Here is a 14,863-nt window from a genome sequence, read left to right on the forward strand (position 1 = left end):
AATGGAAGTAGTATATATTTATATATATTTTGACGAGAAACTATATTTATTAAGGCTACTTTTTTCATGGAATACAATAATTGTTTGACTTTAGATTATTTTGTAATTTCATTTGGCATTGAACATTATGTTATGTATGCATTATTATTGTACTATTTTTTTTTTCTAGACTTGTGAGAATTGTGACTTTTATTTCGAGGTTTAGTTAATTTTTTTAATCTTATGGACAAACTCCGTAGAATGATCGTTAAATTTCAATCTTTTTACGATTTTTTAATAACTTATAGAGATAAAAGGCCGAAGAAATCGAGAAAAGTAATGCTCAAAATATGTAAATTACTTACACTGTTACACATTACAAATTAATTAAAAAAATTAAGTCAGTTTGATCGCGGTTTTTTTCTATTTCGGTTTGCTTAGGTCAAGTCTTTAGCTTAAATAGATTCTGGTCATTTAAGGTATAAGATAATTTTGGTTCAGGTCACTTTGGGTTTCGAGTCTATTTGGGTCAATTAATTCAAGTTAAAGGTCGGGTCACTTTAGGTATCGGGTCAACTTCGAGTATCGGGTCACTTCGGGTCGGGTCATTTCGAGTCTCGGGTCAACTTCAAGTCGGGTCATTTCGGGTTTTGGGTTAAGGTCGGGTCAATTTCACTTCGGGTCGGGTTGATTCGGGTTTTGGGTCAATTTTGGGTCACTATTTTCAGGTCGATTCGGGTCATTCGGATCGAGTCATCGGGTTTGGGTCAGAATTGCCGGGTCTAGTTACACGGGCTAAAACTAGTTTTCTCAGAAGCCCAATTAGGCCCACGAACAGTGAAGACTCCCCGAGCCTTCCACACTTGTGGAGTATGCCACAAAAATCGACACCCTGAACAAGGAGAGGAGAGAGAAAACACAAGAATCAGAGAATCACAAACCCAGAAACTGAAAAACAATGGGGTTAAGCTCATTGACATCTCGAGCATTGATTCGACGAATCCTCTACACCACCAGATCCCACAATTTCTCCCTCATCCGCCCAATCGTCTCCACCCCTGAACTCAACAACACTGCTTCCGCCGCCGCTGAACCCACCCCAGATCCTCCTGCACCACCTCCTCGTCCTCCCGTCAACAACGCTCGTGTTCATTTCCCTAACCCTGAAGACGCCATTGAAGTCTTCGTCGATGGTTACGCCGTCAAAATCCCTAAGGGCTTTACTGTTCTTCAGGCTTGTGAGGTTGCTGGGGTTGATATTCCTAGATTTTGTTATCATAGTCGTCTTTCGATTGCTGGGAATTGTCGTATGTGTTTGGTTGAAGTTGAGAAGTCTCCTAAACCTGTTGCTTCTTGCGCTATGCCCGCTCTTCCTGGTAATTATTATTTTATTGTATTTGATTTGGATTGAATCTGTATTTTGATTTGATGATTTTTGGGAAATGTTTGTTGTTATTGTATGAAATGATCGGGAATATTTTGTGAATTTACGAAATGTTTGGTTGTTAATTGAGTTTAGAGGTTCAGAAATTGAAAAGTGAGAAGGTTTATTTATTGTTTGATTAAAAATGTGGAAATGTTTATCGTTTTGATATTTATGAGGAGATATGATCAGAAATTAATTTAAGGGAAATGTTTATTGTTTTGATATCGATGAAGAAATTTTTTGGAATTAATTGTAGTGAGGGTTGTAAATTTACGCAATGTTTGGTTTGAATTTGGAGGGTGTGTGAAGCTTTTGTTATCGAAAAACTAGAAGGATTATATTCTGTTTGGTTTGAAATGTGCAAATGTTTATCGTTGGAGATTTGATCAGTGAAAAATTTGAATATCAAAATGTTGTAGTGTATTTTGGGGTGTCAGCTTTAGGAGACAAACTTAGTCGGAGAAAGCCGTGTTCTTGTAGATAAATTATGTCTTGCCTGGGTATATTTGGGAGGGTAAAGTTTGTTAATTTAATTAATTGTGAAACATCAATATTTTTGGGAGTGGATAGAGGCTGAGGATTTATACTTGTTTATTGTTTGTTTTGAAATTTGGGAGACAGGAGGAACTTTATGATAAATATGTTAGGTATTGCTTTAGGAGCTTCTCACATATTTATACTACGTAATATTTATGAAACATAAGAGGTGGCTTGATCTATCTTGGTTTGACCATATTACGAACTTACAAAGTTTTGTCCCAATGGGGGGAAGGGGGTAGCAAAAATTTAGATGGAGGCTAGAATAAACAATATACTACCTCCGTTAATGTTATGTGCAACTTTGAAATATTTTTATATCTCACAAATAATACCCCAAAATTGCACATAACATTTAACGGAGGTAGTATAATTTTTACTTTTCCTAAGCTTTAATGGAAATCATGATTAATGTTACAAGGTTTATGGTGATGGGAAATTGGAAATTGTGATTTAGTTGGTTAGTTGGTCATAAACTTGTGGGCTATGGCAATACTGTTTCTAGAGTTGTAGTTTTCATGCCTTTTGAAGTATATATGAGAAGCCACCATAGAACTAAATAAAATGATCATTCTCTCTACTCCCACAAATATTAATTTATAGTTGTAGTTTTTTTTGCAATTTATAGTCTTGTGGGATTTAATTAGATTCATCTTAAATTATACGTTTCAAATATCAATTTTTGTTTAATAATTTTTACTAAAGCCATTAAAGATATTAATGTCTAAAATTTTGCCTTGGCAAGCATGAAGCACCAAAGGGTTCAATTAAGAAAAATTGAAGGATAAAGTAATATCGGAGAGCTAACATCAAAATCTCATTTGCTTGCAAATTTTGCTATTGGTTTAATAATTTCAGTCTTCACTTTTCATTTATTCTCTTTATTAGTTTATTCTGTAGTGTTTCGGTATTTTCAGAACTTTTTTTCTTTGGGTCAAACTATTATTTTTTATTTTTAATCTTTTGATTCTTTGGTTTAGATTTTGTAGATGTTGTTGTTAGTTCTTCTATTTGGAGTGCATTTAGTTTTATTATGATTATTGAATGCAGGGATGAAGATAAAAACGGATACACCAATAGCCAAGAAGGCCCGGGAGGGAGTAATGGAATTTTTGCTTATGAATCATCCTCTTGATTGTCCAATTTGTGATCAGGGAGGAGAGTGTGATCTCCAAGATCAGTCTATGGCTTTTGGTTCTGATAGGGGTCGCTTTACTGAAATAAAAAGAGCTGTGGTTGATAAGAACTTGGGCCCACTTGTCAAAACAGTGATGACTCGGTGTATCCAGTGTACAAGGTCAGTAATTATCTTCAGCCTATCTTCTTGCTGTTTATCCTATTGATTTACTTGTTTTGAACATACTTGACACTTCTATCTGGAGTGTCAAAGAAGTACCTGGATGGGCTGGATCTTATATATTGATGAGATGCTTTTTGAAAAGGGCATAAAAGAAGATAGCGTGATTGCCTTTTGAGTTAAGTTATCTAACACAATTAAGCTAGTATTGAATCTGGTCTAGCATGAGCTGCAAGCTACGCCAAGTTAGCAATCAATTTAATGTCAAGCTCAATATATTCTTTTAACCAACTAAACATAATCAGAAGCTATCAAATGCTTGGTTCATATGGTTTATGCTTGTGCTGCTTAGGGGACGTTTGTTTTGGGGGTCTGGAGAAATAGAAAGACAATTAACCACCTTGATTCTCTTTCTTATTCTTTGTTAAAACCTTTTATCATTTGCTTTAACCCCTATGTTTGCCCTATTTTCCTCTATCATGTTTCCCACCCTCCCTTGAGAATTTTCCTATATCCCAAACTCCTTTTCATCCAACTAACCTTGACCTCCGCTTTGAGCATCTCTCTCCATTTCTTTTGAACACTTCATCACCCTATCACAACCAACGATGCCTCCTCACCTAACTCCTCGAAATCACCCACACCATAGAAAACCATCCCAACTCCTTGGAAATCACCTTTAACCACACTCCAAACCATACACCCACCATAATACCACCCACACATTGCCGAAAACCTCAACAGCCTCCCGCATCTGAATATTTGATAACAACCAATTCACCACTGAGAACCCACCCCGGCCCACCCACTCATCCCTGAAAAAAACCTACGCACCATTGAAAACCCACCCCACCTCCCCACCCACTTAAAACTAGATTTGAGCGAGAAATGAAAAACATGGGAAGAGGGTGGTGGTGGTTAAACCCCTATGTCGCTGCGGCAATAGAAGTTGGTGCTTATCTGCTTTTCTATGTTAGAAAGTGTGAGATGGTGGTGTTGTCGGAGGTTGTAGATGGGTGATAGTTGTGGAAGCAAGATTTTTTTTTTCTCCTCTTTGAACAAACAACATGAAGAATGTGGGTGTTTTTCATTCCGTCCTCCCTCTTTAATTATATGCAATAGCTAGCCAAATGCCCCCTTAAATTTTTGGGATAAAAAATACACACATTGTAGTTTGGAAACACGTTTCCTTGTATATCATCATTTTCTACCAAGAATAATTTCCCCACCTCTTGGAATGTTTTCATTTGTGTCATTACATGAAATGCATGAAACTGGGTAATCTTAACCCTGTCTTCATTGTCCTCAAATACAAGCTATTCGCATGTGGCTTATTCTCATCGTAATTGGATATGTTGAACAGATGTGTCAGATTTGCCAGTGAGGTAGCTGGAACTGAGGATCTTGGCATGTTAGGCCGTGGTAGTGGTGAGGAAATTGGGACTTATGTTGAAAAGCTTATGACAAGTGAGTTGTCTGGCAACGTGATTGATATTTGCCCTGTTGGAGCCCTTACTTCAAAACCTTTTGCATTTAAGGCCCGGAATTGGGAGTTAAAGCCAACTGAGAGTATTGATGTCACTGATGCTGTTGGGTCGAACATACGGATTGATAGTAGAGGACCAGAAGTGATGCGTATCATTCCACGACTCAATGAGGTACTTTTGATTGTATATCACTATACTGTTTTTTCACTTGTCTTGGTCTCGGTCTATCTTGTTTCCATTTGATCTTAGTGAACAGGGGCCCTTATGAGGGGCTTCAATTGTTTTATATTGTGTTTTCAGCATGCATTTTTTATTATTCTTTGATGTATGGGAGGATTCCTGGTCCTCTTTTGATTTGCTCGTGTACCAAAACTTTTAGAATGTTCACCAGTTTAGCAGACAGTCTTGTTAGCACATAAATGGAGCTTACCCTTGTTTCCTTGGGCATAATAATTTTTTATTTATTTATTTATTTATTTTTATATTATTTGTTAGTAGGTCCTGTAATGTTATATTTGAATGTGAGGGCCTGTTGTAAACTACCTCCAGAAAGTTTGAGGATTTTTTTAAATTCCACTTTTGCTCATAGTATTCACCTATGTGGTTGTGTTGTGACCATGTACCACAATTATGCAGGACGTCAATGAAGAATGGATTTCAGATAAAACACGATTCTGCTATGATGGTCTAAAGAGGCAAAGGTTAAATGACCCTATGATCCGTGGGTCAGATGGACGTTTTAAAGCTGTCAGTTGGCGTGATGCCCTTGATGTGATTGCTGAGGTTATGCACAAGGTTAAACCAGAAGAAATTGTGGGTGTTGCTGGTAAATTGTCTGATGCAGAGTCCATGATGGCATTGAAGGATTTCATGAACAAGATGGGATCAAATAATGTCTGGTGTGAAGGAAATGGTGGGCAGCCACAAGCCGATCTTCGTTCTGGATATCTTTTGAACACTGGCATTGCTGATCTTGAAAATGCAGATGTCTTCCTTCTCATTGGCACCCAGGTATGTGATTATTTTTCTTTTTCTTTCTTTTTTTTTTGCCCCTGAACTTCAATTGTCAGGGCTATTAGTATTTAGTAAAATGGCATTGTGTCATTTGTGTGTGTGTCTGTGAGAAGTTATAAAACTGACCCACACCAATCCTTGTATATTTATACTTCCTCTCCTCGCAGCGCTTTCCTTTTAAGGAAATGTCAAATTACTTGTAATGTTACTATATTTGGTAATGTTTGAGTGGTAAAATGTCATTCCTACCCTTACTTCCTCTTTCTCACACCTCACTTTTCTTCTCCACAACTACAACCAGACGCACAATACCCATTGCAACCACAATCAGACCCACTACTCCCACCCGAACCACTGCCAAGGTGCCAATCACACCCCTTTCCCCAATCATAACCACCGGCCAGCACATCGTCCCACTATCACAACCAATATACCCACATGACAACCTTCCTCACATGAAGCTCCTCTCTTTGACCCTCATCGTCACCATCGCTGTCATTCTGTCAACCACCATTGATCCCAAAGAAGAGAGAGATGGGTGAGTAAAATGGAACCAAATTACTTGCCACAAATATAAAAAATGCCAAGAGAGAAGTCAAATTGTAGATCTACTTTACCATCAATTAAAATGGAGAAGCGGAAAATGGATAATATAGAGCTGGTGGTGTGATTAAGGTAGTCGTGGATGGTGGTTTTCTTGACTTTCACCGGCAAGAATGACGATGACCTGGAGGGAAAGAGCATTCATGGGAGGCGGTGGAATAGAGGAAGACTAGAAGAAAGGTGTTTGGTGGTAGGTGGGTAGTGGATAAGCTTTTGCTGGTTTTACTGGTGAGGTTATTGTAGGATGGGCTTAAGGGAGAAGAGAGATGAGATTAGGATTGGTTGATCATAGGGGTAAACTTGTCTTTTTCTTTCACCTTTACCTCTTTCTTGGGTTTTCCATCCCATTTGGTTGCGAGTAAGAAGTTTGTGATGCCGTATGATATTTACTAAATTGACTTTTGTGTAATGACATTTTGATTCCAAACTCTTCACGCAATGCTATTCAGGTAGGAGGTTGTATTTAACTTGATAGTAATCAAAAAATGGTGTTTAAGTGCAAAAGTTTAGAGAAAAAAGGGGTTGGGGTTGGGGTGAGGGTGTTTTTATAATTAGCCCTGTGGTTAGAGGGGAAATTTTGACTATTGCTTTAATTTTTTTAGTTATGTATCATTGAGGTACCTGTGACCTTCAAGGTTTAGCATATTTCTGTTTGTCTAATCTTTTCCGCAATGAAATAATTACCGAATAATAATGAGTTGTGATCTTTCTTAATCTATGACAAAACCAAAAATAATAATGTGGTTTGGGATTTTTTGTCCAGACATTGCTCTAGAAGTCTAGATTGGTCTACATGTCCCATTGGTGAAATCTAGTGTCTATCTCATTTGAAGTAATATAAGTCATAGGCTTTTGCGTCATTGAAATTCCAAGATTTAAACAGGTTCCAATCGTAGTTTAAACATCAAACCCCATTGTTAATTATGCGAATCAGTGAATGACCCATGTATCACCAACAATATCATATTAACTAAATTCAACCAGTACGAAATCATATTAGCATCATGAATTTATTTTTGGGTTATTATATATTGTCAAGTGGAAATATATAGGAGTTGAAAGTTCTACTTCCTCTGGCCAGGATGGTGATAGAACAGTAAGAATTTTGGTTTCTTCTAATGGTCAGAGCAATCTGTACCAACTCTTCTTTACTCCTCAAGTACCCATGTCAAATCCTCAAGACAACATGGGTTTGAACAGTTCAACATGAATCTTGCTAATTAATATATGTATTCAAAAAATTTACTGGTCTAGATATGACTTGATCTGAAAATATATTTTAATCTCTAACTTTATTTTTATCGGTAATTGCTTTTTATTTACCTTTGATTGTTAATAATTTACTCACATTGTCTCGGGATTAATGTTCCCAGCCAAGAGTTGAAGCTACCATGGTAAATGCCAGAATTCGGAAAGCTGTACGGGCAAACCATGCCAAGGTTGGTTATATTGGACCTGCTGCAGAGTTTAACTATGACCACGAACATCTAGGCACAGGTCCACAAACCCTGCAAGAACTTGCCAAAGGCAGTCACTCATTTTTCTCAGCCTTAAAAAATGCTAAGAAGCCAGCTATTGTTGTTGGCGCTGGGCTCTTTGAGAGAGAGGACAAGGATGCTATCCTTTCCATAGTCGAAACCATTGCAAAGTCAGCAAATGTCATTAGACCAGACTGGAATGGTCTTAATGTGTTGCTCTTGAATTCTGCTCAAGCTGCTGCCCTTGACCTTGGTCTTGTGCCAGAGTCTGACAAAAGTATCGAGTCTGCAAAGTTTCTGTATCTGATGGGTGCAGATGATATCAACTTGGACAAAGTCCCTAGTGATGCCTTTGTGGTATATCAGGGTCACCATGGTGATCAGAGTGTATATCGTGCCAATGTCATTTTACCTGCATCAGCATTTTCTGAGAAGGAAGGTACTTATGCTAATACAGAAGGACGCACTCAGCAAACTTTACCAGCAGTTCCTACTGTTGGTGATGCCAGGGATGACTGGAAGATAATTAGGGCTTTGTCCGAGACTGCTGGAATAAGTCTGCCATATGATTCCCTTATTGATATCCGAGAACGGATGAGGACTGTGGCACCAAATTTATTGAGCATGGAAGAACGAGAACCAGCTACTTTCTCTACCTTAATAAAGCCTGAAGTTAAGAAGGAAATTGACCCAGCTCCTTTCAAGGCAGCAATTGAAAATTTCTATATGACCGATGCTATTACTCGGGCATCAAAGATTATGGCTCAGTGCTCTTCACAGCTGTTGAAGAAGTAAATTTATTTCCAATCTTTGCAATAATATAAGTCAGGGCTAGTTTTCTTGTAAGCCCTGGGCATTTCAGCATTACATATCACATGATTCTATGATAGCTGGACTGCAGTGATGAAATATTGTCTCAAGTGACAGCATTTTGGTATTTAGTTTGTAATTTCTGTAATTTACCCTAGTATGCGGGCTGTTGTCAGCTACTAGCAATTTACTTTATCTATTGTATTTCTTCAATGATATTTTAAAATTTGCGCCGAGGCCGGAAAATAAAGTACATTTCTCTGTTAGTGCTTAATTAATCTAGGGCATTTTCAATATTTGTATGGCATAGTTCAAGAAGCAATTTTACACAAACAATAGAAACACCAATAATTAAAACCAAATTGAGGGATTACATTCGCCGTTAAATGGTACTCCCTCCGTTTCATAATGTTAGCTATGTTATTATATATTGAGAGAAATTTAGAAGATTTTCTCTAATTTTTTAGAGTATAAAGATTTTAAATGGGACTATCATTATGAAACGGAGGAAATATTTGGAAACCCTTTTGTATTCACTGAGTCTTATACATTTCTAGAATTTTTTTTTTGGACACACATTTCAAGAATTTACTCCTATTCCGAACTTCAATTAATCTTGTTTAAGCCTAGTAAGACTAACGCTTAAGCTATGACAAAGAATTGAAACTCTAGAATTGTTTGATTGATGTTTTCCATGGATTTATGTTGGTGAAAACTACTTTATGATTAGTGGTTAGTGGACATGTGTGGAAACATGGCCTGGGCGTGTATTTTGAAGGAGATATTCTATTTGAGTAGAGTAGTAAATAAATATTTTTTTAAAAATTTTATTATATTTTTTGTTTTGACAAGCATGGGTTTATTTATTTGAAAAAAAAAAAAATGTTTATAAAAGTGGCAAATAAATCAATCAATTGTCTAGTTAGCATGACAACGTTGTAATTATATCAACAACTATATGGCACATATTTGATACAAAGTTAATGATTAACTACAGTTGCCATTTAACAAACAAAATTTGTTAATCAAGGTGATAAACTTATATTTTCTCTATATTTAGACCAATGTAAAGTTAGATCTTATTAATTTTATCTAAGTGTGTATTTTTCAAATATATAATTTTCATAGATTTAATTAAAATACAATTTCAAAAAAAAAAATTAAAATACAATTAAAAATATTTAATAATAAGTAAACAAACATTGAAAATCTCCAACAAGAACAAATTATTTGCTACTGAAATGAATTGAAGAGAGAGTAAGTGCGGCTTCTTCCTTTCATCCATATCCTAGCACTGTAGTCTGCTAGGCAACGAGCTACTTAATTCACTGATCTTCTAGCATTAAGAATGACAGCAAAAGTCCCATTAAATTTGCTCCATCCTGAATAACAGAAAATTCATGACATTTATGCTCTTAAGGTTTGCTCAACAGCTCTTAAGATATTTTCAGCAACAGTTATAAGTAATATGCCTGAATCAGCCACCTCTCTGATACTTTCTAGCTCTGTTGCAGCAGGAGAACCAGCGTTGAATCTAATCGAAAATCCAATGTATCAAGTGCTATCGTCCTTTCTAAAAAGTATCAATATGTAACCAAGATACATCTGTAATGAATCCATCCCTTTAGATAACTCTTGGCCAGCGATTTCCTTTGAACCCTGATATTCAGATCATCCATTTTGTCCTTTCCTTTTCCCTGCACGACCAAGATTGGCAGAGTGCAAGCCTACAAAATCTATCAATTTGTATGAAGTATAGAGCCTTTAAAGGTCGCTGTATTTCTTCCCAATGTGGACATGAACACTGCAAAATAGGTTTGCAGGAGAAGGACAAAACTTTTGTTGGTACTTATACACACCATACAGACGAAGTATGCAAAATTACAAAGGGACAAAAGCAAAGATGTTTGAGCAGGGCATGGCCAGTGTGTTTACTGTTATGATTTAAGGCAATAAACTCTTGATCCTAATTCCCTCCACCCTTGAAAAAGGACGTAAAGTGACATACATAAGAAGTCACATATCATAGATACTGCGCTTTGACAATCCATTGCTTTCTTTTGACAAGCTACTTTCTTGCCACAAAATAAAAATACAAGGTTAGTTTACAATCAGATAACAGAGCAGATCTCTGGTGTTACATACTTGCAGGGGTCAGTCACATAATAGAAAAACTACATTAGCCTTTTAGCTTTCCAGGGAGTAGAATGCACAAGCATGAAATGAGGTTAAAGACTGATGACATCACCAGATCTTAACACCATTTTCTTGCAAAGCTTCTAAAAATAGAAGATAATGATCAAAGTGGCTCAAACGCTACATACAATGATACAACTAACAGTTTCCTATAGAAACTGCCAATCAAAGCTGTTCAAGAAAGATGCGTAAGGTACAACATTTCAGCAAGACATGTCATGAGAAATCTCAACTTACTTTATGTTGGCGAGATTATATAGGTTACAATTTACATGAATTCAACTCCACAGAAAATTGCATAATAAGAGCATTTTAAGCTGTCAGATGCTTAATACAGTTGTGAAAATTTTGAGGCAAGATCAAACAGCATCAAGAAGATTAAAATGATTAAATGGACTGGTGTCACAGAGAATTAATTGTTCATTAAACACATTTGATTTAAGGTGCAGGAAAAGAGTTTTCCATGGTATTTAATTTTCTTACTGCTATAGATATTCTCACAACAAAATAAATAAAACCAACAAAACATCTTGTTGAACAGCTAACCACCACATTTGTTCTCCGTCAATCCAAAAATCTTTGAACTTATATGTTCTTAGCAATTAATATTCATAAATATATTGAAAAGAGAACTTGTCACTAAAGAATCTAGAATCAAAGGTTCAAAGAGCTTACCGCCAAGTATTGCAATTAAGAGTTAAGATGTATGCCTTTCAATCTGACAATAAAAAAATAATATGACGTAGTCAACCAAGCCAAAAGTACCATAATGATATGATGTTGTAAGGTTTCACATTGTATACCAAAGAGATACGTAATCACTGTTCTGATCTACTCCCATAACAAAAAACAGGGTCAAATCAGCAAGATGACAACAGCCATAGAAAAACTTCTATAGTTCACTGTGAGTACCAATCATCTCTTTTCATAATCTTTTGATGATCTAGAAATTTCATTTATTAAAGATGTATAAGAACCATAATCGTTAACAAGCCCCTTCTCATTTTGCAATTCAGCAAATTCTTTTGGATTTCCACGTTTGCTACGACCTTCTAAGAGGATATTGTAAGTAATATCATCGGGTGGCACTTCTAAATTAAGCATTGCATCCAGGAGCATATTAGCATTCTTAATCTGTCCTTGCTTGCATAACCCATTCATCAGAACATTATAGGTCACAACCCCAGGTACAAGGCCATTGTTTTGCATTTCTTTGAGTAGATTAAAACCCATCTTCACATCTCCAGCCTTACAAAACCTATCAATGACCATAGTATATGTGATATTATCAGGTTTAAACCCTGCTCTCATCATTTCTCGAAGAGTTTTTTCAGCATCCAAAACAAGGCCCTGCCTGCATAGCCCAGAAATAAGAGCGGTATAAGTTACATCGTCGAGGCTAATCCCTTCTCTGACCATTTTATGTTTAATGTCCATAGCCATATCAATATCACCTTCTTTGCAGCTTCCATCAATAAGTGTAGTATAAGTGATCCTGTCAGGTTTTAAACATCGAATAGACATCTCATCCACAAGCTTTCTTGCTTGTCTCAAGTCACCGTCTTTGCAAAGGCCATAAACCAGTGTGTTATACACAAATAAGTCAGGCTCAAAGCCTTTCTTTAACAGTTGCCCATACAACTCCAGACCTGTAATTACCTTCCCATGCCTACAATGCCCACTGATTAAAGTAGTGTAAATGACATCGTTCGGAGCCAATCCTCTCTCACACATCTCCTTAAACAAACCATTGGCATCTTCCAATCCACCAACCTTGCACAATCCATTAATCAAAGCACTAAACGTAAAGATATCAGGCGATACATTCTCATCCTCCATAACCCCCTTCAGCTGGAAACCTTCCTCCAAGTCGCCAACTTTACAATACCCTTTAATCAAAGTATTAAAACTAATAATCGTAGGCTTTAATCGACGCTTCCCAAGCTCACAAAACACCATTTGAGCATCCCTAATTTTACCATCACTACAAAATTTATTCATCAATATGTTAAAATCAATCACATTGGGAGGAAACCCATAATCCAAAAATTCCTTGTAAAACCCTAAAGCTGTCTCAGCTGATTTAGTCTTCAACAAATGATCAAACAAACGAGCACATGGTTTCAAAGGTAATGAAATTCCATGCTTCTTAATCAACCGAAAGCATTGAATACAATCAGAGATAAAACCCAACTCTAAATAAGCACTCATAAGTGCACCATACACAAAATTACTACTATGAAAGGCAGATTTAGTTTCAAGAACAACACCAAAAACCGAAACAGCAGAATCCTTACCTTTTCGAGACACGATAACCCGAAAAATGCAGGCCAATTCACAGAAGAGGTTGTGACCAGCAAGGAAATGAGCCATACTACAGTAACAGTGAAGAGTAAGACGAACCCCAGATTGAGAAGAAACCCAATTGAAGAAATTGAAGAGAGAAAGTGGGGATAATTTGAGAGGATTGACATTGATGAGTTCATTGATATGGTGGGGTTTAATGGAGGGAAGGAGGCGTTTGAGAGGTTTTTCATTGCCGGATTTAATAGCGGTTGAGATTATGGGGTCGCTAATGAGTGGTGGTGGTGGAGTGTACCATGAAAGGGTGGAGAAGAAGTGAGGAGGCGGACGACTTCTTCGGATTGCCGCCATTGTTGTTACAGTGAGGTTTTCATAGAGAGATACCGCTAACTCGCTAAGAGCAACTGGCGAGCTAACTGTCTGTTGCATAAGATACTGCTAACTCGGCTGTCTGTTGCAGAAGTTTTTAAAGCTAATTACTCCCTCGGTCCCTCCGTTTTACAATATTAGTCTCATCTAAAACATTTTTTATTACTCCTTATAAAATAAGATCTAGTTTTATTCGTCTTGGTTAATATCTAATTTTTATATATTTTAGCTAGTGTGATATTAAAGATATATGCAATTGCATATATATATATATATATATATATATATATATATATATATATATATATATATATATATATATATATATATATATATATATATATATATAGTTAAAGATTTGCACCGATATGCATAAATGAGACTAACTATATGAATTTTATAGTAGCTATTTTGAACTTCAATGGCATGAACCCTACCTCTATAATAATAATAATAATAATGTTATTATTATTATAAAAATAACAAAAACCTACAAAGTCAATCAATTTACAAGAAATTGGTGGGGAGTCGAGATACAATCTGGCCCCCACCCCTCTAGATATAGCGAACCCGATCCTGTTGAAGATGTGAGCAGCTGTACGAGCACCAATATCCTGAGTCTTAGCGAATGCCTAAACTCGCTTCAGCAACGCAATAACATCCTTCTCTAATTCCCCCAACGAAGAAAAGGAGAAAGGAAGAAAACCATAGTCAATAACCCCGCAACGCGACCCATACTTGTCCCGCTTCCACTCAGCCGCCGCCGACACAACACGCACTAGTAGAAAAAACAAAATTGGCACCGGTTCAAAACCCTTCAATGCCACCAGTTTTGAACCAGTGCCAATTTGGGGGTGCCAATAATCGCATTAAAAGCCACCGGTTTGAACCGGTGGGAAAACTTGTTATTGGCACCGGTTAACCGGTGCCAATAATACCCAAAAAAAATATAATTCCAAAAATGTCCAATTTTTTTTTTTTTTTTTTTTTTTTGTCTTTTTTCACTTTAAAATTAGCAGAAAACTCATACAACACCAAATATAATTGAAATTCATAATCAATAATTACACACCAAATATAATTTAAATTCATAATCACCAAAATGTTATATATATACATAATACATTAATACATAATATAATTGAAATTCATAATCAGTAATTTTACACTTGCCAAAAAAAAAAAAAAAAAAAAAAAAAAAAACTAAGCAAATGGTTTCGACGAGATCCCCGAATTGCAGATGCTCGGTAGCTGAATTGCAGAAGCAGTATCGGGCATTAATTTTCTCCTCCGACCCCGACTTCGACGAAGATGACTCACGAACTGAAAAAAAAAAATAAAAAAAAGCCAGAAAACTCAAAGT

At 36.4% G+C, this 14,863-nt stretch overlaps 2 protein-coding genes across 2 annotated transcripts; one reads left to right on the plus strand and one right to left on the minus strand.

Moving 5' to 3' along the window:
* The first annotated feature begins 860 nt into the window (after window positions 1–860).
* On the plus strand, window positions 861–8,905 carry LOC145586258 (NADH dehydrogenase [ubiquinone] iron-sulfur protein 1, mitochondrial-like). The gene is made up of 5 exons (XM_081643040.1): window positions 861–1,355; window positions 2,993–3,239; window positions 4,603–4,897; window positions 5,363–5,737; window positions 7,717–8,905. The coding sequence occupies exons 1-5, from the start codon at window positions 938–940 to the stop codon at window positions 8,614–8,616; spliced, it is 2,235 nt and encodes a 744-aa protein (XP_081499166.1). The 5' UTR covers window positions 861–937; the 3' UTR covers window positions 8,617–8,905.
* Window positions 8,906–10,768: 1,863 nt separating this feature from the next.
* On the minus strand, window positions 10,769–13,551 carry LOC145584949 (uncharacterized). Its single transcript, XM_081641734.1, has one exon. It carries the CDS (start codon window positions 13,480–13,482, stop codon window positions 11,743–11,745), a length of 1,740 nt encoding a protein of 579 aa, XP_081497860.1. The 5' UTR covers window positions 13,483–13,551; the 3' UTR covers window positions 10,769–11,742.
* Between the last annotated feature and the right edge of the window lie 1,312 nt (window positions 13,552–14,863).

Source organism: Chenopodium album, chromosome 16 (genome assembly GCF_948465745.1).
Source record: "Chenopodium album chromosome 16, dcCheAlbu1.1, whole genome shotgun sequence".
NCBI lineage: Eukaryota > Viridiplantae > Streptophyta > Magnoliopsida > Caryophyllales > Amaranthaceae > Chenopodium > Chenopodium album.